Genomic DNA, 23,204 nt, shown 5'->3' with positions numbered 1-23,204 from the left:
GATGAAGAGGAGACTTGAAAGCAGCTGGAGACAAATACCCTCAAAAGACTTTGCAACAGTTAGAGTGACAGCTGTGTTCTTAACAGCAACCAAGGAAAACAAGTCAACTGAAAAAACTGACTGCTAACCTAGAATTATTTATTCACCAAAAAGATCCTTCAGAAAGAAAGACATTTTCAAATAAACGAAAACAGTTTTTGGTGGACAGAGCTATACTAAGAGAACACTGAAGGGTGTTTTTCGTTTGTTTTTGGCTGAAGGAAAATGATCTCGGGTGGAAGGTTAGAGTCGCAGGAAGGAATGGAGAGCAGCAAAAAGGGCACCTCGGTGGAAAAGACCACATGATTCTCCACTGCAAAAATTGATTGTGCCTTTGGGTTTAAAATATCTATGGCATTAAAGTGCATAACAGTGGCATTTAAGTCAGAAGGAAGTAAGTGTAGTAAAATTGTTTTAAGGTCCTTGCATTTCCAGGATGAGGAAGAAAAGAACCAATTAATGATGTTAAATGAGTCCCAAATACATGTCGCAATCTGTGTGGCGGCCACTAAATTGTGAAAGACTATGTGATATCTAAGGTAGATGGCAAGAAAAATTGAATAAGAAGATTCTAAATCAAAGAAGGCAAGAAAGAAATGGGAACATCGAACAAGTGGAACAGCGCAAACTAAGTTATAGACTTAAATTCCAGTGTTGTCAGCAGCCACACTGAGTGTGAGTGGACTCGAATGCTCCAATTGAAAGACAGAGTGTCAGGTAAGAAAGCAAAACCTGAGTAGGCTATTTAAAAGAGACATATTTCAAACAAAAGAATATAAAAAGATTGGAAGTAAGAGAATGGAGAAAAAATCCACACACTAACCAAAAGAAAGTTGGTATAGCTACTTTAACGTTAGACAAAATAGACTTTGAAGACAAAATTTATTTATTAGAGATAAAGATATACTGATAAATGGTTTATTTCAGATATAATAATTTATAATCTGTATCTAATAACATAACTTAAAAATGTATAAAAGAAAAATTAATTCAATTATATTAGAAGTAAATCCACAATCATACTGAGATATTTTAACGTCGGTCTCAGATGATACGAGAAGCAGACAAAAAAAAATGTAAGAATTGTAGATGAATTGAGCAACATAAATATTAAACTTGACCTCATGGACATATATAGAACTCTGTACCTAGCAATTGCAGAATTGAGTTCTTTTCAAATGAACGAGGCACATTTGTCAAGAATTCACTATATACTGGCTACAGGCAATGCTCAGCAAATTTGAAAAGATTGAAAGTATACAGACTGTTTTCTCTAACAACAGTGGAATTAAGCTAGAAATCAAAATGGAAATTTCTATGTATCTCTGCAAATTTAGAAATCTGTTTCTAAAAACTTGTGAGTCAAAGGAAGCGAGAAAATATTTTATAGCTAAATATATATAACTAACTAATGGGATACAGCTGAAGTCATGTTTTGAGGGACGTTTATAGCTTTAAGTACATATATATTAGAAACCATGCCGAAAATCTGTGAGCTAGGCATGTGTATTGGGTAGTTAGAAGGATATCAACACATTAAACTCAGAAAATAGAATGAAGGAAATAATGAAGAGCAGAATTTAATGAAATAGAAAACAATCATTAGAAAGGATCAACAAAGGCAGAAATTAATTTGAAAAATCTGATAAAATTAACAAACCCCAGCAGGAGTAATCAAGAAAAAACAGAGAAGGCAAACAATTTGTAGGAAAGAAAAAGGACATCATTGAGGATCCTACATACATTAAAAAGAATAAAAAGGTAAACAACTTTAGACAAAATTGAAAATTTAAATGAAGTAGACAGATTCCTAGAAAAATACAACTTAAAACTGATAAAAGAAATAGAAAATGCAGATTGTTTTAGAACTATTAAAGATACTGAATCCGTAATTTAAAATCTTCCAACAAGGAAAAATCTAGACCCAGATGACTTTACCAGTGAATTTTAAGCATTTAAGGAAGAAATAATACCGGTTTTACTGGTGTTATTTACTCTTCCAGGAAATAGAAAAAGGGTATACTATATGAGGCCAGCAAGCAGAATTTGAAAAATTTTAAATAAAATGTATGATCATCTCAATAGGTGCAAAAAAAAAAAACATTTTGGTAAAATTGAACATTAAAAAAAAATTCAGCATTCATTCATATTCAAATTGGGATAGGGAGGGTGTCGGCAGACTTTTTCTGTAAAGGGCCGGATAGAACATATTTAAGGCTTTGTGGGCCACGTGCAGTTCCTGTGGCAACTGCACAGCTCTGTATCGTAGTCATTCACAGTATGGGCACCGCTGTACTCTTCACAGAGATGGGTGATGGGCTGGATTTGCTCTTTGACTGCTTTGCCCGCTCCCGGAGTAGGGAGACTTCCTTAATCTAAATAAGACCATTTTAGAACCCAGCAAGCCTCATGCTTAATGGTAAATGTCAATAGCTTTACCTTTGAGATGGGAACAAGAAATGGATGCCCACAATTACCTCTTCAGCAGTTGCAGTAATACAAGAAAAAGAAGTAAAAGGTGTTAAGATTAGAAAGGAAGAGAAAAGGTCATTATTTGTAGAATTATTTCCTTAGATCTACAAGTATACAGACAAGTCATAATAAATGAGTACAGCAGGGTTGCTGGATACAAGAACAGTGTACAGACTTATATTTTTATATGGTATAATGAAAAATATATTTGCTCTTTGTCCCTAGTTCCTGGCACAGAGCTCCAGAGTGATATGAGTTGTCTTTTGTTACTCACAATGAGCCCATTTTGACTACCCCTGACTTTATGCTAATGAGGCGACTCTGGGTGGAGGACCTAGAAGGTTCAGGTTGGGGCCTGGTCACCAGAAAGACCAAACATGACTAGAGGTGAACTTTCAGCCTTACCTCCCAGCTTCCTAGTAGGGAGAGGGCTGGAGATTGAGTTATCAGAACTCTTTAAAAGGGAGATTGGGGAGTTAATGTGCTTGGAGGGTGGCCACCCAGAGAGGCCATGGGAGCTCTGCCTGCCCCCATGCCTCGCCCTATGATCTCTCCCGTCGGATGTGTCTTCCAAGTGTCAGTGAGGATGTGGAGCAAGGACCTGCTGTCTGTTGCTGGTCAGATAGTAAATTGGTAACACCACTTTGGAAGACAGTTTGACAGTCTGTTAAAGGAGAAGAAATGTATACTTTTTCAGAAATTCTACTTCTAGGTATGTATTTAACAGTTTATGTAAGCAAATGTACCCCAAGAGCATTATAGAAATATTACTGGTGTTGTTATTTGTAGTAGCTCAAAAGTGGAAGCAACCCAAATGTTTACCTGCAGTAGAATGGATAGATTATGGCAGCGGTCCCCAACCTTTTTGGCACCAGGGACTGGGGCTCTATGAGAATCTAACGCCTGACGAGCTGAGGTGGAGCTGAGGTGGTGATGCTGGCGCTGGGGGGCAGCTGCAGATACAGATGAAGCTTCGCTGTCTCGCCTGTCGCTCACCTCCTACTCTGCGGTTCCTGGGGGTTGGGGACCCCTGGATTATGGTATATTCTTACGAGACAACACTGTATATCAATGAAAATGAACTACTGCTGTTTGCTGATTTAAAGATTAATCACTGCATTAATTCTGGCCAAAAAAGCCAGACATAAACGAGTACATTCTGTATGATTCCATTTATACACAGGTCAGAACAGGTAGCACACTAAGGTGTTTAGACTTGCCCGCTTGTGTGTTTAAGTTTACGTACAACGAGACGATGACCAGAGAAGGGACGGGTAGCAATTGGATGGTCCATGGAAGGGGAGCTTCTGGAGTGCTGGCAGTGTCTGATTTCTTGACTTAGGTAGGGTTAGTTGGGTTCTCAGTGTGTGGTGATTGTGCATTTTTGTTTTGCGGACTTCTGTGCTCTTTTATAATGGAAAAGATTTTTTTTAAAGAATTAATAAAAGAATGAGGAAGAGGTAGCCGATCAAAGAGATATGTGAAGGTCCTTGTGGCCAGATGGAGCTTGGGGAAATCAAGGGGCTGATAGAAAGCTGGTGTGGATGGAGTTAGCGTGGTGGAGACCTGGATTGTGTCGTGAGGCCTGCAAGCTGGGCGGGAGGCCACATTAGGGAGCTCTGAGCAGTGGCTTTAAGGTTTTGAGCGAGACAAATCGGATCCAGGTTGAGATCACTGCGACTGTGTTGCTGCTGGCGTGGATGCTGGCTGGCTTGTGCGGTAAGAGATCATGCTAGCCTGGGCCCCGGGTGTGGTGGTGGAGAGCATTGTTGGATTTGACATTGTGAGAACTTGGCGGTTCTGGTGTGGGAGGTGGGAGGGGAGGCTGTGAGTTCATATGAGCAGCTGGGCGATGGAGCTCATGTCAGATAAGGAGCTGTGGTTGAGGACCAGTGAGGACCTGCTCAGGGGTCTGCTCTCACTGAGCTCTGCTGCCCAGTGTCCTGCGTCCTGTTGTGCTCAACTACCCCGTTTTACAGATGAGGGACAGGAGGCTTGGAGAAGTTAGGCGGCTTGCCAGTGCGCCATGAAGCTGCTCTGGTCTCGTAGGTTCCAGCCCCTTCCTACATAGACTACCCAGCCCCCACATAGTCATGCGGGGCACTGCAGTGGTTCCCCTGAGTCTGAGCGACAGTAGTGGGACAGCAGAGGAGGGCCTGGTCCGGTTCTGGGGCTGCTGGCTTTTAGGAAGTGTGCAGAAGAGGAGGACCAGTCAGAGGAGGAAGTGGGAAGACCGGGAGCGGGAGGGAGAGGGAAGGCGGTAAGCCGCTGAGCGCAGCACCCAGAGGTCCTCCAGCACTGTCACTACTGCTACTTTTGTATTTCCTTCTGGGCTGTTTTTCTGGATATGTTTAATTTAGCCGAAATGCACCTATAAGTTTTCATTTTGCTGTTATAAGCATTCCTCCAAGTAATTAAAATCTCTTTATTCTTATTCTTTGTAACAGTTGAACTGTATAGTGAAGAATATATTTGCAAAGAAAGCTCGTTTTCAGTTTTTTTCTATGAAAAATGTAAAAAGAATACAGTGTACACCTAATATAGCTACTACCGAGATTCACTAATTAACATGGTGCCAAAGATGCCTGATCTGTATATATCGAATGTAGGTAAATAGTTTGCTAACCCTTTTGAAGGTGATTTGTAGACGTCACAACAGTGTACCCCTAAATAACTGAGCATGCATCTGCTAATAGTGACATTTTCCTGTATACCATTATTACACCTAAACTCCTAAAAATAAGGACTCTTACAAATAAGGACATTTTCCTGTGTACCCTTTTTATACCTAAATAATTAATTGTAATTTTTTAACATCTAGTATCCACATCATTTTTAGATTTCCCCAGCTGAGCCAAAAAAATGTCTTTTATATCCTCCTCTTAGTCTCCCTCTGGGAAGCACATACCAACCAAAGTCGCCGTAGCTCTTTAGTCTCTTAGAACAGCCCCCCGCCCACCCCACCTTCCCCCTCCTCCCTCCTCTCTTCACTATGACATTGACATTTTGAAGAGACGACGGCAGTTTTCTTGTAAAATCTGTTTCTGGATTTGTTTAATTGTTTCCTCGTGGTTTCTTTTGCATCGTTTCACCCTCTGTGTTTGCTGTAAACTGGAACAGAGAGATTTGAAAACTTGATTCTATTCAGGTGGATGGCTGTTTTGGGCAAATCTAGTTTTGAGATGCCCTGTCCTGTCGGGCTGTCCCCTACGCTGTGTTATCTGGTTTATGCGGAGATGCTAGATCTTTCCATTGGAAATGTGGGTTTCCCTCTGCAGTTCGGGAGTAATCTGTGAGGTGAGTCCTGGGCACCGTGAAAATGCTCTTTCTCCAACAACTTTTTACCAAATGGTTTCCAGCATTTATACATGATATTTGCCTGAATGAATTTCACCAAGAGTTGGCAAAGGGGAGATCCCCTCTCTTTCATATTCACATGTACATGCTGGTGTTCTGTGACTTCTTCCCACTCCCACTGGGGAGGACTGCAGTTCCTCCAAAAACATCAGGGTAATTGCCAGATTCTTTCAATTTAATTACCAATTTTCAAAACAAGGATTTTGTAGACAAGTACCCAGTAGAGGCAGGTGTCCCTGCATGCTCCCCGCCCCCATGGGTATCACTGTGGGTTCATGACTGTTTTTGTAGTGTTTTATGGTTAGTTATAGACACTTTTTGGTGCTCACGTTGTCCCCTTTTTCCCTAAGAGCCCCTTCAAGCTGGCTCTTTGGTCTTTGAGCACTTGCTTACTGTGTCACAGTCTTTTCATCTGGATGGAGCCCAGAGGTGGTGTTGCTGGGCAGAGGGGACAGCTCGTGTCCTGTGGCTGAGGTGGCCAGCCCAGGGCCCACCTGTGACCCTGCCCTTCTCCCTCCTGTGCCGGGGGCTGGCAGCGCTCGGTGATGTCAGCACATCGGGCTGGCGGGTTTTTCTTTGCTTTCCTTTTTTGGGGCTGTATAAAAATGAGTTGGGAAGCTTTAGGTCTCCTCGACCTCTGGTTTTTGCATCTCCATTTATTTAGTGTTCCGTTTAGGCGGTTCTTATTACTATTCGTGGATTAGGTAATCTGCCCTTTGCCACTGTCCATGGGGTTCTCTCTGTTTCCTCCTCTCTGCTCTATCCCACAGCATTCTGCGAGTGTCTCAGTTTTACCATCAGTGACGTTTTCTGCAGTGTATGTTTTTCCCTTTAGCCCCTTCCACGTGGATTTTAATTCCGTAGTGTGATGATTTTTGCTTCCTTTTCTAATCATGGTATATGAATATCATCCAGTGTCTTAGCTTGTCTTAATTTCATCTTATTCTCGTTTTGGTGCTCCCTGTCCTTTAAACATTTTATTTTTAATTTTTTAACACAGGCAGTGCCTTCTTGTAATCTTAGAACAAGAGGCACGTATTTTCTAAAATGGTCTTCAGTTTTCTGCAATAATTTCAGACTTATGCATTTGCTTTATGGCATGTCTTCATCTTCCCAGCTCCACTTTTTTGTTTCGCTTTATTAATCTTTGAATGGTGTTTGCTGGCCGGTAGGTTTGAACTGCCATTAGCCATGCTTGGCTGTCCCATGTGTGCCTGGCTGTCCCACAGCACGAGTCCAGTGCTGTGCCTCCCCTGCTCTGGGTAGGCTCTCCCCGCCACCTCGGTCTGAGGATGGGCTTGTTTGGGGTCACCTGCCACCCACTTCTGGTTGGCTCTGCTCTCCCGCATCTGAAGGTCAAGGGTGCCAGGGTTGGTGGTTTTCTTGAGCCCGCTTCTCCGGCTCCATGGGGATGAGACGTACTCCGGGCTCCAGGACAAGCGAAACTTTGTCCTCGTGGCAAGATGGGACAGAGCCACTCTCTTTCTGTTTCTTTTTTAAAAAATTTAGTATTTTAGCCATTTAAAATGTGCAAGTCAGTGGCATTAAGTACATTAATGGTGTTGTGTAAACATTACCACTGTTTAGTTCCAGAACTTTTTTATCTCCATTAAGCAGTCACTCCCCATTCCCTCCTCCTCTCCAGCCCCTGGCAACCACAGATTGACAGATCTGCCTGTCCTGGACATTTCATGTAAATGGAACCATACAGTATATGGCCTTTTGAGAATCTCTCAGCATGTGTTTGAGGTTCGTCCATTTTGTAGCATGTATCAGTACTTCATTCCTTTTCATGGCCGAATAATATTCCGTTGTATGGATATACCATGTTTTGTTTATCCATTCATCTATTGGTGTATATTTGACTTACTTCTACTTTTTTTCTATTGTGAATAGAGCTGCTTTGAAAGAGTTACTATTTAATGCCTGCTTTCACTTCTTTTGGGTATATGCCCAGGGAGTGGAAGTGCTAGGTGATTCGGTGTTTATTTTATTGAGGAAGCTCCAAACTGTTTTCCATAATGGCCGCACCATTTTACATTTGCAACAGTAGTGTATAAGGGTTCAGATTTTCCACACTTGCCAGAACTTGTTTTTTTCTGTGTTATTTATTTATTTTGGCCATCCTGGTGGGTATGAGTGGTATCTCATGGTCCTGCATTTTCTTAATGACTAATGATGTTGAGCATCTTGCCATGTGCTTGTTGGCTGTTTGTATATCTTTGGAGATGTCTCTATTCCAGTCCTTCACCCATTTTTAAATTGGATTATCTTTTTGTTGTCGAGTTGTACGACTTTATAATAGCCCTAAACATGAAAAGCATAATTGACAACATGTTTACTGTACCATTAAATATAAAAAGTTGCAAACCTGGAAGCACTCCAGTTCAGTGACTCGGTGAGGTAGTGACAGGAGCTGACACCTGTTTTATGCTGGTCCTGCACCGCGCACGGATGGTCCTGCTTCACCTCCACAGCTGCGTGACAGTTGCTTTGGGTGGCCCAGGCTCCCAGCAGCACCAAGCCACACAGCTGGGAAGTGGCAGAGCGAGGTGCGGGCGAGGAAGGGAGGAAGGCGGTGCTCTGCGGTGTTGGGGAAATGGAGAGGTGTCGTGTCACAGAATGCAGTGTGCAGAGTGCCGTGCGCGGGGAGTCAGACCTACGGAGCATCCAGCCTGTTACCAGGGATCGTGCTCAGTGGTACGATTTGGATTGTTTTTGTTTCTACTTTTCTGCATTTTCCGAAATGAGCATTGTTTTACAAAACAAAAGCATAACGTGCCGCCCTTCCGTTGAACGCCCCTGACAGTGAGAGTGGCCGTCTCGATGCGGTGGTTTAGGGTGCTGTGCTCTAGCTGCAGAAGATGGGGAGTCTGTCCCAAAACAGAGCGAGGACAGTTCCAACTGTCCGATCAAAGCAGGTTAAATGCAAGGAGCCGGATATACGGAAGGGCGCGACTCGTACAAACAGGACTTAAATTCCATGGTATCCTGGTAAATGTGTACATTCTATGGAACACCTTAGTTATGTTCCCCTAAACTTTTAACTCCCGTGTTGAAAATAAATCTAAACTTATCTAAGCAGGGAGTTCAAGGTCTTGGTATAAATAATATATATTTTCGCTTGAAACTACTCACTGTATGAAGCTTCAGTTTCTTAAATATGTTCATAATTATGTCACGGCCCTAAAGCATTTGAATAATAAGAAATAGGCTATAGAGAAGCAAAACAAATGAAAACAGATCTGGTCACATACTGTTTAGAAACCTGGGTTATTAAAAATTTGTATGTTCTAACCCACTTTTCTTTACACCCTGAAAACACACCGGAAGGACGTTATTGCAGGATGTTAGTGGCATGTGTTAGCAGTGTCTGGACTTTGAGTGCTCTTGAGTAGAGAAAGAGAAATCCTCCAGTACACACGGTGGCCTCCAGTCGGGCTGTTGAACGCAGGACTTTATTTCCACTTGATATCTGAAGATGGGCAGGGGACAGTGCTTTGAGCGTGTGCCCAGGGACAAGGATAATGATAGTTATGACACCGCTTTACGTTTGTTTGGCACTTCATTGTGTACGAGCAGTTTCTTGGGTGTTCTCCCCTGCACAGCACCCCCGAGGTGGAACGGACAGACCAGGAATCTGCGGTGTAGCGGGGAGGCTGCTTTCAGCCCATGAAGTAGCAGCTTTAGGCCTTGTATTTAAGCCTCTGGTGTGTTTCATTCACTTCCAGGTTTCCAGAGCACCCTGTCTACCTCTGTGATGGAAACTTCCTAACGTACACAAAAGTTAGGAGAGGAGTTGAATGAATCACCCAGTCTAAACAGTCGTCAGCTTCGTGTCTTTCGTCTTTCATCTGTCCCTGTCCCCCAGCCCCACTCTTTTTGAGTATTTAAAGCACATTCTTATGGTACTTTTTGCTTTGTGAAAGTATCCCTCTCCCAGCACGCAGTTTTATTAAAGGTCAAGGGTCCCCCCTCTTTCGTCATCATATTCCCAGCAGTGCTTGCACTTAAGTGTTCAATAAATATTTGTTGGAACAGTGCATTTCATTCCACGGTCCGCAGGGAGGTAGATTTTACTGTGTAGGCTCACGGAAGCCAGGTGACTCTTGGGCGTCGTAACTGAACCACAGCGATCGTGTATTTGGGATGCCGCTCCTGCTGTGGGTGGCTCGGGTTTGCCCACTGTGTGTGTAGTGGGGATAGATGTTGCCTCAGTAACATGCACATTGGTTCATATGTTCACTCCAGAAATGAGGAGGATTAGTTAGGGCTATAGTTAGTCTTGCTTAGCTTATAAAAACACACAAAAAATGAAAACCTTTCCTCAAGCTTGCATTTTTTTTTTCACTTCATAATGAAGCATGGAGAGAGTTGAAATCAGGCAGACGTGCAGACCTGGGTTTAAACCCCACCTCTGTGTCTTCCCTGTAGCTGTAGGTTCTCCGTGTACCTCAGTGTCTTCATAAGTGGGCGCCGTGCACAGAGTGGTGAAGACCGAACGAAACACTGAGACCCGGTACAGAGTCAGCCGCCCCCCAAACACCGAGTCTGTCTTTCATCTCCTTGCCCATATTCCTGTGAAATGGGAGTGTTTACCCCGCCTCCTTTAGGGATGCTGTGTAGATGAAGTGGGGTCATCTGTGGGAAGCCCTTAGACCCTGGGACACGGGCATTAGTGATGGATTTGCCCACTGTGTGTGTAGTGGGGATGGGTGTTGCCTTGATAACAGCCATTGATGGCGACCACGCAGGGGCCAGCTCGGCCAGCCCGCCTTTGTTAGACAGCAGTGCATCTGGCGGGTCAGCGACACCGGCGGGGCCCAGACTGTGTCTGCCTCTTGGCCTCACCAGCTGCAGGCTGCTGGCGCCGCCACCTCATGGCCTCGCCGTGGCTGCCACGGCTCTAGGCCCGGTGTGTGCACTCAGTGCAAGAAGGAAGGGGAAATGGAAGTCGGAGCCACGTGTGTCTTCACACACCGGTGAGGCAGCTCCTCCACGCCCCAGCAGGACCGCCGTGTAGGTCTCTGACAGAGACTGGATCGTGTGGCCAGGACTGGGAGGTGGGGCTTGAGCTGTGATGACTGGTCGTGTGGGCGCTGCCAGCCCACTCAGCATTGACACCGTGCTAGCAAGGCGGGAGGGAGTCCGTGGGCCACACCGCAGTCATAGATGTGTCCCCAGGTTTAGAGAAGGGGGCTGTGAGTGCCAAGCGAGGGGAGGGTCTAGGGCTTGGGCATACATTTTGGGGTCACTTGTAGGCTTTTCCGCTTGTCCTTCTCTCTTCCCTCAGTGGAACCTTTAATGACACAGGGGCTTTGGGATATGGTTGCTTTAACCTTGGTGGCGCTGAAGGAGGCGAACCAGGGTAGTGGCAGAAGAGACTGAGTTCACTTGATTGGTAAGGAAAGAAAGGCAGTCCTTGTCCTACGAGTTAGTGTTTTGGGGTCTTTAAGGAAAACCTCCCGTGGGGTGCCTCGGTGTCATTTTGTAGGGCCTGGCTGTGTAGAGTTGAGAGGAATTCTCTGGCAGAGCAGTTACCTGTGTGCTGTGAAGACCCTACTGTGTGCAGCATGCAGATGTGCCCCTTGGTGTGCAGACTTCCTAAGCTCCTGATGGGGTGTGGTAACCAGGTGGTATGAAGGTAGTCGGTAACGTGCTGGTAACCCTGAATCAGGATGAATTAGTGGGTGCTGTTTTTAATAGGTGAGGGAATTTACCTTTGTCTAATTGATTTAAGTCAGTTATACTGGTTTTATTTCGCCAACAAATATTTGTGGTATGGCTTTCTAGATCCTAGGTGTGAATCCGGTCTTCCGTTTACTAGCAGTGTGGCCTTGTGCGAGTTACTTAATTCTTCTGTTTCTCAGTTTCCTAATCTGTAAAATGAGAATACTACTACTACAAACCTCCAAAGTCAGTAGGAGGATTAAAAGGTAAAAATAGCTCATATTGTAGATACTGAGTGTTTAAAATAACCTGTACTTCTTTGAATATGCTTTGAATATGCTTTATGTTTTGTGAACAAATTATTTTTTGATGTTTTCCTCTTTATGAATTAAGGTATTCATAAACTATAAACCATAGAAGAAGGTTCGAGATAAGAGTAAGGAGGCCTGACATTTCTCTTGTGGTTTGTGATGAGCCGTTTAACCTTGAACATGTTACTCTTGGCAACCAGCTTTCTTATTTGTGAGTTGGAACATTAGTGTGTCTCATAGACCACAAGTATTTGTTCTATTAAGGCAAACAGATACGAAAATGCTCCTGAAAAGTGCTATGCAAATTTAAGGTAATAAGTTTTACTAGCTGTTTTCTACTGAAATATTTTAATAGTCCTTTTGCATAGCAACTTTTTATGCTGCTATCCTTACTTTTATTTGGACTTTGCGAATTTTTAATGGTGTTGCCTAACATAGGTTTATGTAGTTTTTTTGTTGAGGGACTGAAGTTTAAGGACGAATAGATGGCAGAAGTGACTGTTCGACTAAATTTTCATTCTTTTATCGTCCTCCCCTTTTATCCCCCGGCCTGCCTGCAGCGCCTCTTGTAGGCGGTGGTCAGGGAGGCGTGGAAGCTCCCACACTGACATGCAGAGATGCCAGTAGCATCAGCAAAGCTCTGCCTGATATTCTACTTCTATCCTTTTATTGGCTGACTTTGTTTTTCCCTTTATTTTTTTACTAAATAAGACACAACATAAACATAAGTTGTGACGTGAGTAATTAGCCGTACATGTGTGCACCTGGCCACCCAGCAGAGCACAGGGGTGTCACCCACCTTCAGGGCTTCTTTTCATCAAGCCCTCTGTGGCTCAACATCTTTTAGTCACCATTTTACTGATTCTGGGGCCATGCCTTCTGCCAGTTTTCCTTGCGGTAGTTTCTTTTTCTTGGTTATACTCTTTTGCAGGGGTTCTTAGAATTTTCTGGATGTTGGCTCTGGCTGTCAGCAGTATCTTCTCCCAGAACATGGCTTTTTTCTTCTCTTTTTTTGTTAAAGTGGCTGATGAACAGAAGTTCTCAGTTGGAATATAGTTGGCTTTAGGAGTCTTATAGTTTATGTCCAGTACTTTTTAAACCTATTTAAGAAGCTTTTCCCAATCCTGAAGTCATAAAGAAATTCTCCTGTATTGTCTGCTGAAACTTTTCAAGTTTTGCTTTTTGCATTGAATCTGTAGTCCACCTGGAAGTGACTTCTCTCTATGATGTGTGAGGGAAGGGGACCAGTTGCGTTTTCTCCTTGGCTAACCCATGTTTCAGCCCCATTCACTGACTGGTCGCATGGTTCCCCTGGCCTGTGATGCTGCCACATTTTTCTATTTTAAATCTGCAGGTGTCTTTTTCTGGGCTATCTTTGATCCCTAAATTCCATTTCTAATAATTTGCTCTAAGGAGTAGCTAAGGACTGCAGAGATTTCGTTAGAGCAATATTCTTTGAAGCATTGTTGATAGTGTTGACAGGAAGCAGTCTAAATGTTCCAGCAGCGGAGTGAGTTGATTGATGTACACACATCAGTGCAGTGAAATGCTCTGGCTGACAAAAACATGTTTACTAATATGGAAGGGCACTGACAGTGTAGCATGACGGAAAAAAACAGGAAGTTTGAGTGCAGCAAGTGCAGTCTGATTCCATGTTTGTAAAAAGTTCAGAAGCGTGCAAGTCAGAAACCCCGTTCAGTGCACTTCGATCTGGCTGTGCCTTGCTTTGGGCCAGTGCTTCTGCCCGGCAGGTCCTTCTCTGGCCCCTCCCCACTTACGACCTCCCACCGCATTAGACATAGAAGGGGTCTTTCCAGTGCTTTCTCATCTGCTCCCTGGTTTTCTGCTCCCTCTCTCCTCATCCTCCTCCTTGGACTCCCGCCACCTCTCTTTACCCGATGTTGGTGACCAGGGTTCCAGGTCACGTCCCTGAGCCTCCGTTCATCCCATTCCTTCCCCATAAGGGGCTGTGTTGAGGCGTCTCCCGGTTAAACTTTCTCTTACACCCCAACCACATACCTGCAAGCGGCTCTCCACTCCGCTCCCCTGGCACCCTCAAGGCCCTGGAGTGAGCAAGTGCAGCGTGAAGCCCACATCCTCCCCCACGAGCCCCCCTGGGGTCCTGGGTTTCTGTCCTGTCTGCTCCCTGCCCTGATCTGTTTTGGGTCCTCTTCCCTAACATTCTTATTGGCTGTGTCATGTCCCCATCCTCTCAGACGCTCTTCGTCTCCAGCGGCCCTCTTAAAAGAGTTTCTGGAGTGTTCTCCTTGCCTCCAGTTTCACCCCTCCCCCACTTCACACTGTGGCCAAAATCATCTTTCTAAAGTGTGCATCAGGGAGATGCCACCCTTTACTTGGGGCCCCTGTGACCCCCCAGGCCCGGCTGTCAGTGATCTGGACCTGTCCGTCTCTGGCCCTGTGCAACCTCTGAGGGTTTCAGGCCCCTCTGCCTGGCCCTCTCAGACCCCTGCTCGTCATCTGAGACCTGCTCTGTGATGAAGCCTTCCCTCTCGGGAAACTTGCTCCCTTCTTGGTGCCCGTATCCTCTGCCCTCCCCGGGTCTGAACTGTCCCTGTAGCCCTCAGAGCCAGTGCTGTGGCCGTGTCTGCGGAGGGAGTGTGGGGTTGGGGGAAGGGGAGGGGCTCCCATTGCCTTTCCAGAGAGGGGGGTGTCCTCACTCCATGACTGGGCACACGCAGCCCCTCAAAGACAGAGGACGCCTGGTGGGTGGGCGGGTGGGTTTGACCAGGGCTCCTGAAACTGTTCTCTGCCCCCCTGGTTTAAATAGGCCTCTTTTAGGGGCATTTTCAGAGCTGCCTTCCTCAGTTCTTTGTTCCTGAGCCAGATGAGTAAGCAGCCTGCGCTTCCCCTGCAGTAGATGACCAGGTGGTCTAGGCTGTGCCTGGGCACATGTCTGTCTGGTCAGTGGGTGGCGATGGCGCCCAGGGCCACACTTAGGCTCAGGCTAAATATTTGGCTGTGTTTCAGCCTTGGAGTCCAGCTGGGAGATTTGCTTCCTGTTTGGAGGTGGCCCAGCGAGCGCTCACTTGCCACACTCTCATTGTCAGTGCCTCTGTGTGTCGCAGATCTGTCCTTTCTTGTCCCTCATGGTAATGGAGGTTCCCTAGATTGCTCGAAGGACAGGATAGCCTCTTTTGCTTGTGCAAAGGATTTGACAAAAGATTCTGAGAGCCTGGCTGCCCAGCATGCCCTGAGGGAGCTGAGCCTGGGGTCTGGGTGTTTGGTTCTGTTGCTCTGCTCCGTCGGGTGTGAGGAGGGGCCCTGCCAACTGAGCAGCATTTCCTGTGGGTGCCGGTTACAGGCTGCCAAATGCAAAACAGCAGATTATTCGGGGGTGTTATTTTTCTTGACCACTTTTAGTTCATTGCTTTTGACTGAGTGTTTAAAAATATTCTGCAACATATCTATAGTATTCGTGAGCAGTGAATCAGAAGAAATGCAGTTTCTGAGAAAGCTTCAAAGAAATACTGGTTTTTATCTCTTCCCCAGCCTTTTCCGCTAAAACCCACCAGAGTCTTTTTCTGAGCACTCTCGTTCTATAAATAGAACAGCAGCTCTCCTTGGGTAGCCCACGGTCGCTCTCATCCGCTTTCTGAACGTGTGTTGTGGAGTGGATTGTGTGTTAATTTTGCTTTGCTTTTATGTGTTCTGAGACGTGTAGCGGGAGGCGCAAGAAAAAAATTCGTTCGCATTTATCCTTTATGGTTTCTTTTTAATGTTTTCATTTTATTATTTTTAGCAATTATCCTTTAAAGATAACTTATTATAACTTTTCTGGGTCTGGGCCTGTTGATGGTGGTGTCCTTTTTTCTTTTTTTTTAATTTGCATTTAGGAGAGAGATGGACATGATGAGTTCCCCTGCAGAGGTAAGGAAGGTCTGTGGGTGAGGAGGGGCACCTGCACCTGTGACCGCGTCCTGTGGAGTCAGGAGCAAAAAGGCTCCCCCAGTGTGGAGTGTAGGCGTCCGTGGGTCTGCACGGCTGTGGGCAGACTAGCTGTCCTGTGTCTTTGAGAGCACATGGAAATGAACGTCACTGTGTATACTTGGGTCTGCAAAGAGTGTTAGGAAACAGCCTGGGAGTTTTTCCCATGGTGGGCCGGTTTCTCTCTGGAGCTCCTGGGCGTGGAGGTGGGGGCTTTCTCACCGCCTGGGATCAGCTTCGTTCTGGTCCAGCGCATGGTCCTACACTTCTGAAAAGCCAGAGTCTTTTCTGAAGTTACGGATGGAGGTTTCAGACTCTTTGACTGTAGTTGGTCTCTCTTCCCTTGATCGCTAGGTGATGTTGTGTTCCTCTCTTCTCCTGGTGCTCGTAATGACCTGGGAGAGCAGATGGGTGGCCTCCTGGGAAGTCAGGGCACAGGTGCACATCACAGAACGAGTAGCTGGGTTCCTCGGTAGTTGTCCTCCTGGGTTCTTTCTGGAGTCGGAGAACGTGGCTGTCTGTACTGCGAGGCCTGTCCCCTGACAGATGCCATCACACCTGGCCAGTGGCTGTGAGCTGGCGTGTGCAGCCCTGCACTGCCTAGGAGGCTCACAGAGGGGGCGTCCTGTGGTGGGGTTAGGAGGCGGGGGGCGCCCCCGGCCTGCTGTGCTGATTAGGTGGGGATCCTGCTGCATGGCCAGGTGTGTGGGGGGGTGCGTGGGGTGGGGAACTTTCTTCAGCATTCTCCAGGAGTAACACTGCACCCCAGGTCCCGCTGCGTCTCCGGTAAGGACCAGGCTAGTGCAGGGGCCAGATGGCTCGGGGACTCTGCCCTTGCTTTCTGACGCGTTTGGGTGACGGCAGGCTTCTGCGTCTGGTTTCATCTTATGTCATCGTAAATGGCCACAGATGTTCAAGTGCTTTGTGCAGATACTTTGGAAAAAAAAGTTTCTTAAAGTGCAAAGCTATGTGGGATTAGGTAATTAAACAAAAGCTTCTCTGAACGAATATTCTTGTCCTAGAAGACAACTTTTGGACGTTCTGCGTTCATTCCATGAAGAGACCGCGTGTAGAATGGGCGTTTCTGTTAGGCGGGGCGCGACGAAACTGAGCAGATCCTGAGAGCCAGGCCCTTGCTTCGTGTATCTTGCTTGTTCGTTTTGACTGTGTTAGTGCCCCATGTGGTTCTGCGTGTCTCACGATCAGATAGTTCCCGGAGCGTTTAACTTCTGAGTGGTCGCTGGGGCTCCCCCGACCCATTAGGTGTCTAGCACCCAGGTCACCATGTGAGGGGAAACTGCGCCAGGGGAAGCCGTGCCGCGTTCTTGGCTTTCATTGAATCGAGGTGAGGGGACTACAGTCCCCCTCTTGATTCTTTTAAGAGGACTCCTGTTTCATGGTGGACTGGTCACATTTGCAGGATGAGATGAGTTTTCGTGACTTTGGCTGTGACGCTTCACTCATTGTGGGCAGACGCTTGGGCTGACCTGTGGATAGGGGTGAGGACTGAGTGGGGCGCGGGGCCTGGAGCCGCGCTGAACTGCACAGCAACCTCCGTCAACAGTTTTGGCAACAGGATCCTGAGAAATGGCAGGAGGCCAGAGAGCATGGGGACAGGGCCAAGAATAGCTGAAAAATACCAAATGCTGGAACCGGGGAATGCACTGGCCCGGGCCGCCTGCTGTGCTCCGCCAGCCTTCGTGTCCCCTTCTGCTGTTCCCCAGGGCATAGTCAGGGTGCACCTTGGGCCTCTGACACCCCTTCGCTGAGGCATGCCATTGCCCCGTAGAGCATTGTGTTCGCCTTCCTCCGGCAGCAGGCTGGAGGGTGTGAGAAATATCTGTTAGGTGTCGTCCCGCTGGACTCCAGCGCAGCAGACGTCGGTGTGTGGCTTGGGGAGACGAGCGCAGGGGGCTGTGGACACACATGCTCATGAGCCCGTTCCTGTGGTTTCAGACCGTCATCAAAGAGGGGGTGCTGAGCAAACAGAACAGCTCATTCCAGCGATCCAGAAGGAGGTACTTCAAGCTTCGCGGGCGAACGCTGTACTATGCGAAGACGGCAAAGGTGAGGTGCAGGGCCAGGACCGTCGGGGGGCACATCCGGGGAACTGCAGGGGGAGTTCAGGTGCGGGGTCCTCCTCTGGGCAGACCTCTGCCCTGAGTGCTCGTTTCCAGCGAGTCCCCTGATCTTCCAGGGTGCTGGTGTTACTTATCTTGGGCATGTCTTATTTCTTATAAACATGGGTTTTCTTTTCTTTTTCTTTAATGTCATATGTCACCAGGTGGGCGGAGGAAGGGGGTTGCCGAGAAAATCGCTCAGAAATAACCATGCGATAGCTGGAGATCTTTCTTTCAGAAAGATTGGGAGTCACAGGCTTGCTAATCTCTTATTATGGACTAAAATGTCTTTTTAAAACACTTTATTGAGACACTGTAGATGTTTAATGTATGTAACTGGATGAGTTCGGAGATCAGTTCTGGAATGTCCTGGGCTTCTTGGTGTGTGACCAGCAGTGCTTCATCTCCGGGCTTTCTAGCCGCGACCCTTCTTTCTGTTTACCACCTTGTATGTAGGACTAGACTCACCCGGCAGATGCCAGTGGAGGAGCCAGTGGAAGCTGCTGAGTTACACCACGTTTCAGTGGGTGTGATGTTGCACGGGGCAAACTAGTGTGTTTGTGAAGCTGGGGTTTGGCATTCCGAACACCAGTATTTCTCTATCAGTATTGCTGACAATACTACTGATCCTTGGGTACTAAAAAAAATCTGGAATCTGAATTATTTGTATTCTGAGATGTCTCTCTAGAGAGTGCATCAAAATTTGAAATTGAACAGAACAACTTTCTAAAGAAACAATTCTAAACGTTTCTCATTTAAAAACAAACAAACAAACTCTTATAGTTGTTTTAGTTCTGTGGGTGAGGGGTTGGAGGGGGAAGTTAGTTAAAAGGCTGAGTCACTTTTCTAAGTTTTAGTATTTCCTCCAGGGATTCCGGATGGAGTCCTGTTAGAGGGGCCAGTAAGGTAAACAGGAGGTGGGGACCATGATGGGGGTATTTAGGGGAGAGAGGAGAGGGAAATGGTGGTGGTGGTAGCAGGGTTCCCTGCCTAATTCCCAGCCCTTCTTCTGAAGCCTGACTGTCTCTCTCCAGGACTAGATTCCTTCCACTTGGCTCCCTTGTTTTCTTTCCCAGCCAATTTCTTCTATTTAGGTCGGTCTCTTTTTCCCCTAGAATCATTTATTTTAGCAGGGACCCTTCCCCAAATGTGTGCTATCTTGGGAAATTAAAGCCGGTGGACAGAGGATTCTGAGAATGGACCCCTGCTCTCTCAGGTGGATTCTATCTGGAGGCGGATTTCACAAGTAAAAGTGAAACCCCGGTCTTCCAGAAAATAAATACAAAAATCGCAGCGCTGTTATTATTTTTCTCCGCTAATTCAATGACACTGAATTCCCTGAATTCAAAAAAGGTCGTGGAGCCACACCTGTGGCTCTGCGCTCTTTGTTAGAAGCAGAGAGCATTCATTTAGTCAGCAGGGCTTGACTGGGGTCCGGGAGAGTGGGGGGCTGCCCTGGGCCATGGCTTAGGAACGTAACTGCCTCGGGGCGCCTTAGCCCCACGCTGACCGCGGTCCCTGTGTCTCTGCAGTCGATCATATTTGACGAGGTGGACCTGACAGATGCCAGCGTGGCTGAATCCAGCACGAAAAATGTCAACAACAGTTTTACGGTAAGACTCTGGACGCACCTTTCTTGGTTCTTCACCACATCTGGTTTTCCTTCTTAATTTGAACAAACGTGTGAGCAGTTCAGACTTTTTCATCCTTTCTCTCTGATGGGAACGATCCCTCGTAAATTTTGAATTTAATGCTGAAAATAATACTGCGGTTGAAGAATAACTGAGAATTTGGCATTGTAAGCACAAAAGAACAGAGAAGATCCAAATGAAATTTTTTAATGTGTGTAGTTTACATTTCTCAAGTGATTTTGCACAGAGGCTTGTTTTTTATAATTATTGGAAATTTGGAAAATATAGAAAAGTATGTGGAAGCAGTTTAAAAACAGCCATAGTTCAGCCGCCTCATAACATAGAATGTTGATATTTTGATGTCTTTCTTTTCTTTTTTACTTTTAAACTGACCCCCTTCCCAATTTATAAAAGTTACAGTGTACTTTCTGCAGAAGTTCTAAATGCATAAAATCACGTGACCTCAACACACAGAGGTAGCCAATTGCTCATTCTAGGTATTTATTTCTAAATATCTATGTCTTCACCCACATATACCAGGAGATCATAGTGATCCGGTGAACCTTTTGTGTTTACACTTTTTTTTTCTCTTGATGATATATGGTGATCATTTGCCCATGTTGATGATTGATCTGAATGTTCATCATATTTCCTAATGGCTACATAGCATTTCTTGTACGACTTCACAATTTTAGCCTCAGGGGCTGACTTTAGAACCTGCCTGTATACGATATGACTCTAATATCAGGAATGGAGTATTTAAAAATATTCTTTTTTTATATTAAGCTATCTCATCTGGAAATAAAGCGTGCTGCCTAATTTTTTCGGTTCTTTTATAACAGTCAAGGTGGGTGATTTTCTTCATGTTTAGGACCTGATATTTTGAGTCAGTTAGTTTCAGATACTTTCAGGTTTTATTTATTTAGTTATGGATTGATTGTTGAAGTTGATGATACGAATGGGATTTTCCTTTCTTTAAATTTCTACTTATTTTGTTTTGATGTAGCTAACTGTTCTTGGCTTTGCTTCGTGAAACCGAGTTAGTCAGTTTCCTGATGCGCTCTTATTTTATTCTTTATTTTACTTAGAATGTTTTTTACTTTTTCTCCATGAATTTTATTCACTTAGTGGCTGGGAGAGACTCCTAAGCCATGTAAATGGTTATTCTCTGATGTGTAGTTTTTAGGGTTTTTAATAGGAATAGATGTTGAATTTCATTGGAGTGTTTTGAGCATTAATTTAGATGACAAGTTTGGTTTTAGGTATTTGTACATTTCTTAATAAATTTTTCTTGGCAGTTTTGAATTTTACAACCATATTTTGGATTTAGAATTTTCCCATCCGTCTGTGTGCTTTTCTTTGGGGTAGGAGGCAGCCTTTGTTGTGTTTTGATTTCAAAGTTAAACTAGCCCCATGAAATTCATTTATGTGTTCTAGAACATTTATATAGCTTTAGAGTCTATCGTTTCTTGAAAGTTTAAGGGAACTTACTTTAAATTATGTCATAAAGGCTATGAAAAAGCCTAAAAGATTTATACTTGCTTTTTGATCATTTGAGCTTTTCACTTCTTTAGTCCATTTTTGTGATTTACTTTCCCACTATTCCACACCTTCAAATTTAGTAGCTCCTATTTATTTATACTTTAAGCATCTATGTCTTTGGTTAGATTTCCTTTTGCATTTCTAATTTGATTTGTTTTTCTTGTCAGATTTCTTAAACTCTTACTATTTTTTTTTTTTTTTAAGATAACCAGTTCTTGGATTATTGGTCAGTTCCATTTATTTGGTACCTAATTCAATTTCTGCTTTATGTTTGTCTTTTTTCTGTGTTCATAACTTTTTAATAAGTTTATTGATTGGCTTATTCCTATTTTCATATATCTCATATCTATTATATAAAATGAAAACATGAGAGACTCTGAGTGCCTTTCTGTTCACATGACAGAGTTGTTTTTTCTCCTAGTAGAAAAATATTTTTAAAGACAAATTACTTTTTTGGTCATTTGTTGTTGAAGAAAAATTCAAAGTATGTAAATATGAATAGGAAATTTAAAACCATCCATATTCCTATTACCCAGATATACCTAGTGATATGTTTTGGTTTAGGTCATTCCTCCCAAATATATTTTAAAAAATACAGTTTTTAACCTTCTTTCTTCACTTAACAATGACCTTTTTCTCTTCTTGTCTGTTAATGTTATATAGTATTCTGTCATATAGATGTATTAGTTTATTCAGTCCCTATATTGAACATTCCATTTTTTCCCATCATAAATATTGTGATGTATAATTGGACACAAACCCTTTTGTGCATTTCTGATTTTCACTTGTATAAATTCTTAGAAATGGAATACCATTTGAGGTAGAAAATATAAACTTTTAAAAGGCTTTTGAAAAATAAATGAGGTATTAATATCCGTTACAACTTGGATGAGCCTTGAAAACATGCCGAGTGAAGAAGCCAGACAGGAGGCCACATACGAACGATTGCATTTGTATAGAATGCCACAATAGGCAATCGGCAGAGAAGGAGGAGAGTAGATCAGTGTTTGTGAGGCCTGAGGGGGAAGGAGTGCCAGCGAAAGGCGACAGGATTTGGGGGGGAGGTGACACAATGTTCTAAAATTAGATGCCGTGAATAAACTAAAAACCACTGAATTGTCTACTTTAAAAGGGTGAGTTATATGGGAATTGTGTATAATAAAAATATTATGGAAAAATAGCATGGCACTATGTATGCTTTCAGTACTATACCAGTTACTGTGGAGTTTTGTAGCCTGATCTGAGAATGAACGCTGGTTTATATATTGTCTCCCTGGTAATTGTGTTTAGAGCGCCAGGTACTTGGCCTCCAGATGCAGAGCCTGTTCTGCATGGGAGGCCCCTGGCAGGCCATTCCAGCCAGGTGGTCATGGGTGATGCCCAGCCTCAGGGCAGAGGCACTGATTCTGTCACACTTATTTTCTAGTTTGTTAGTGCTTTAAAACTGCCTTCCATTTGAGGATGCACTGAAAGGACAAGGGAAAGATTCATATTGAGGTTCCTCAGAAATGTTCCCAGATGCAGAAGTCATCCCATGAGTAATCTGCGATGTATGGATCCCTGGTTTATGGAATATGGGGACAAATGGGAAGGATTTGGTCCCTAGTTTTCCCAGTCATACTTCCATAGAGAGTCAGTAAGTTCCAGGCGCTGGGGCTGTAGGTGAGACAAGTATTTTCTTTGCCTAGAATTCATACTTAATGATCTGTCCCATTTCTAACCCCCTGCGGTGTTTACTGTCTGAACTCTGAACCTGCCACTTACCTTACAGTGAACTGCAGGAATCTGTGTGCACAGTCAATCTGCTGTGTCCTCTGGAAGGCGGCACAGGTGCTCTGGGAGTGCATGAGGTGAATGAATGAATGAATGAATAGATGGATGGATGGATGGATTTGCCCAGCAGCCAGTTCACTTCCTGCATTTTCCAGCTATTCCAGTAGAGATGTCCAAACTCCATAGCGTCTACTAAAATCGCATGCCTGATTCAAACAGCCAGTCAGTGAAAGCTGCTGTCGTGAATCAGCCAGCAGATGGGAACCTTCTGTAGCTGAAGCACGAGTAAACTCACTCCACTTTAGAAAAGACTCCCCCAAATGGCCAGAGTACCATAAAGGAGT

At 44.7% G+C, this 23,204-nt stretch overlaps 1 protein-coding gene across 1 annotated transcript in view; it reads left to right on the top strand.

Annotated features, from left to right (window-relative positions):
* Positions 1–23,204, top strand: part of DGKD (diacylglycerol kinase delta) — a 95,066-nt gene that overhangs the window by 6,693 nt on the left and 65,169 nt on the right. Inside the window, exons 2-3 of the mRNA XM_039855571.1 lie at positions 17,751–17,861; positions 19,447–19,527. Coding sequence (XP_039711505.1) covers positions 17,751–17,861; positions 19,447–19,527 — 192 coding nt within the window. The remainder of the gene's footprint in view (positions 1–17,750; positions 17,862–19,446; positions 19,528–23,204) is intronic.

The sequence above is a fragment of the Pteropus medius genome, unplaced genomic scaffold (genome assembly GCF_902729225.1).
Source record: "Pteropus medius unplaced genomic scaffold, Ma_sr-lr_union100, whole genome shotgun sequence".
Classification (NCBI taxonomy): Eukaryota; Metazoa; Chordata; class Mammalia; order Chiroptera; family Pteropodidae; genus Pteropus; species Pteropus medius.
This window is presented reverse-complemented; position numbering and strand designations above follow the sequence as displayed.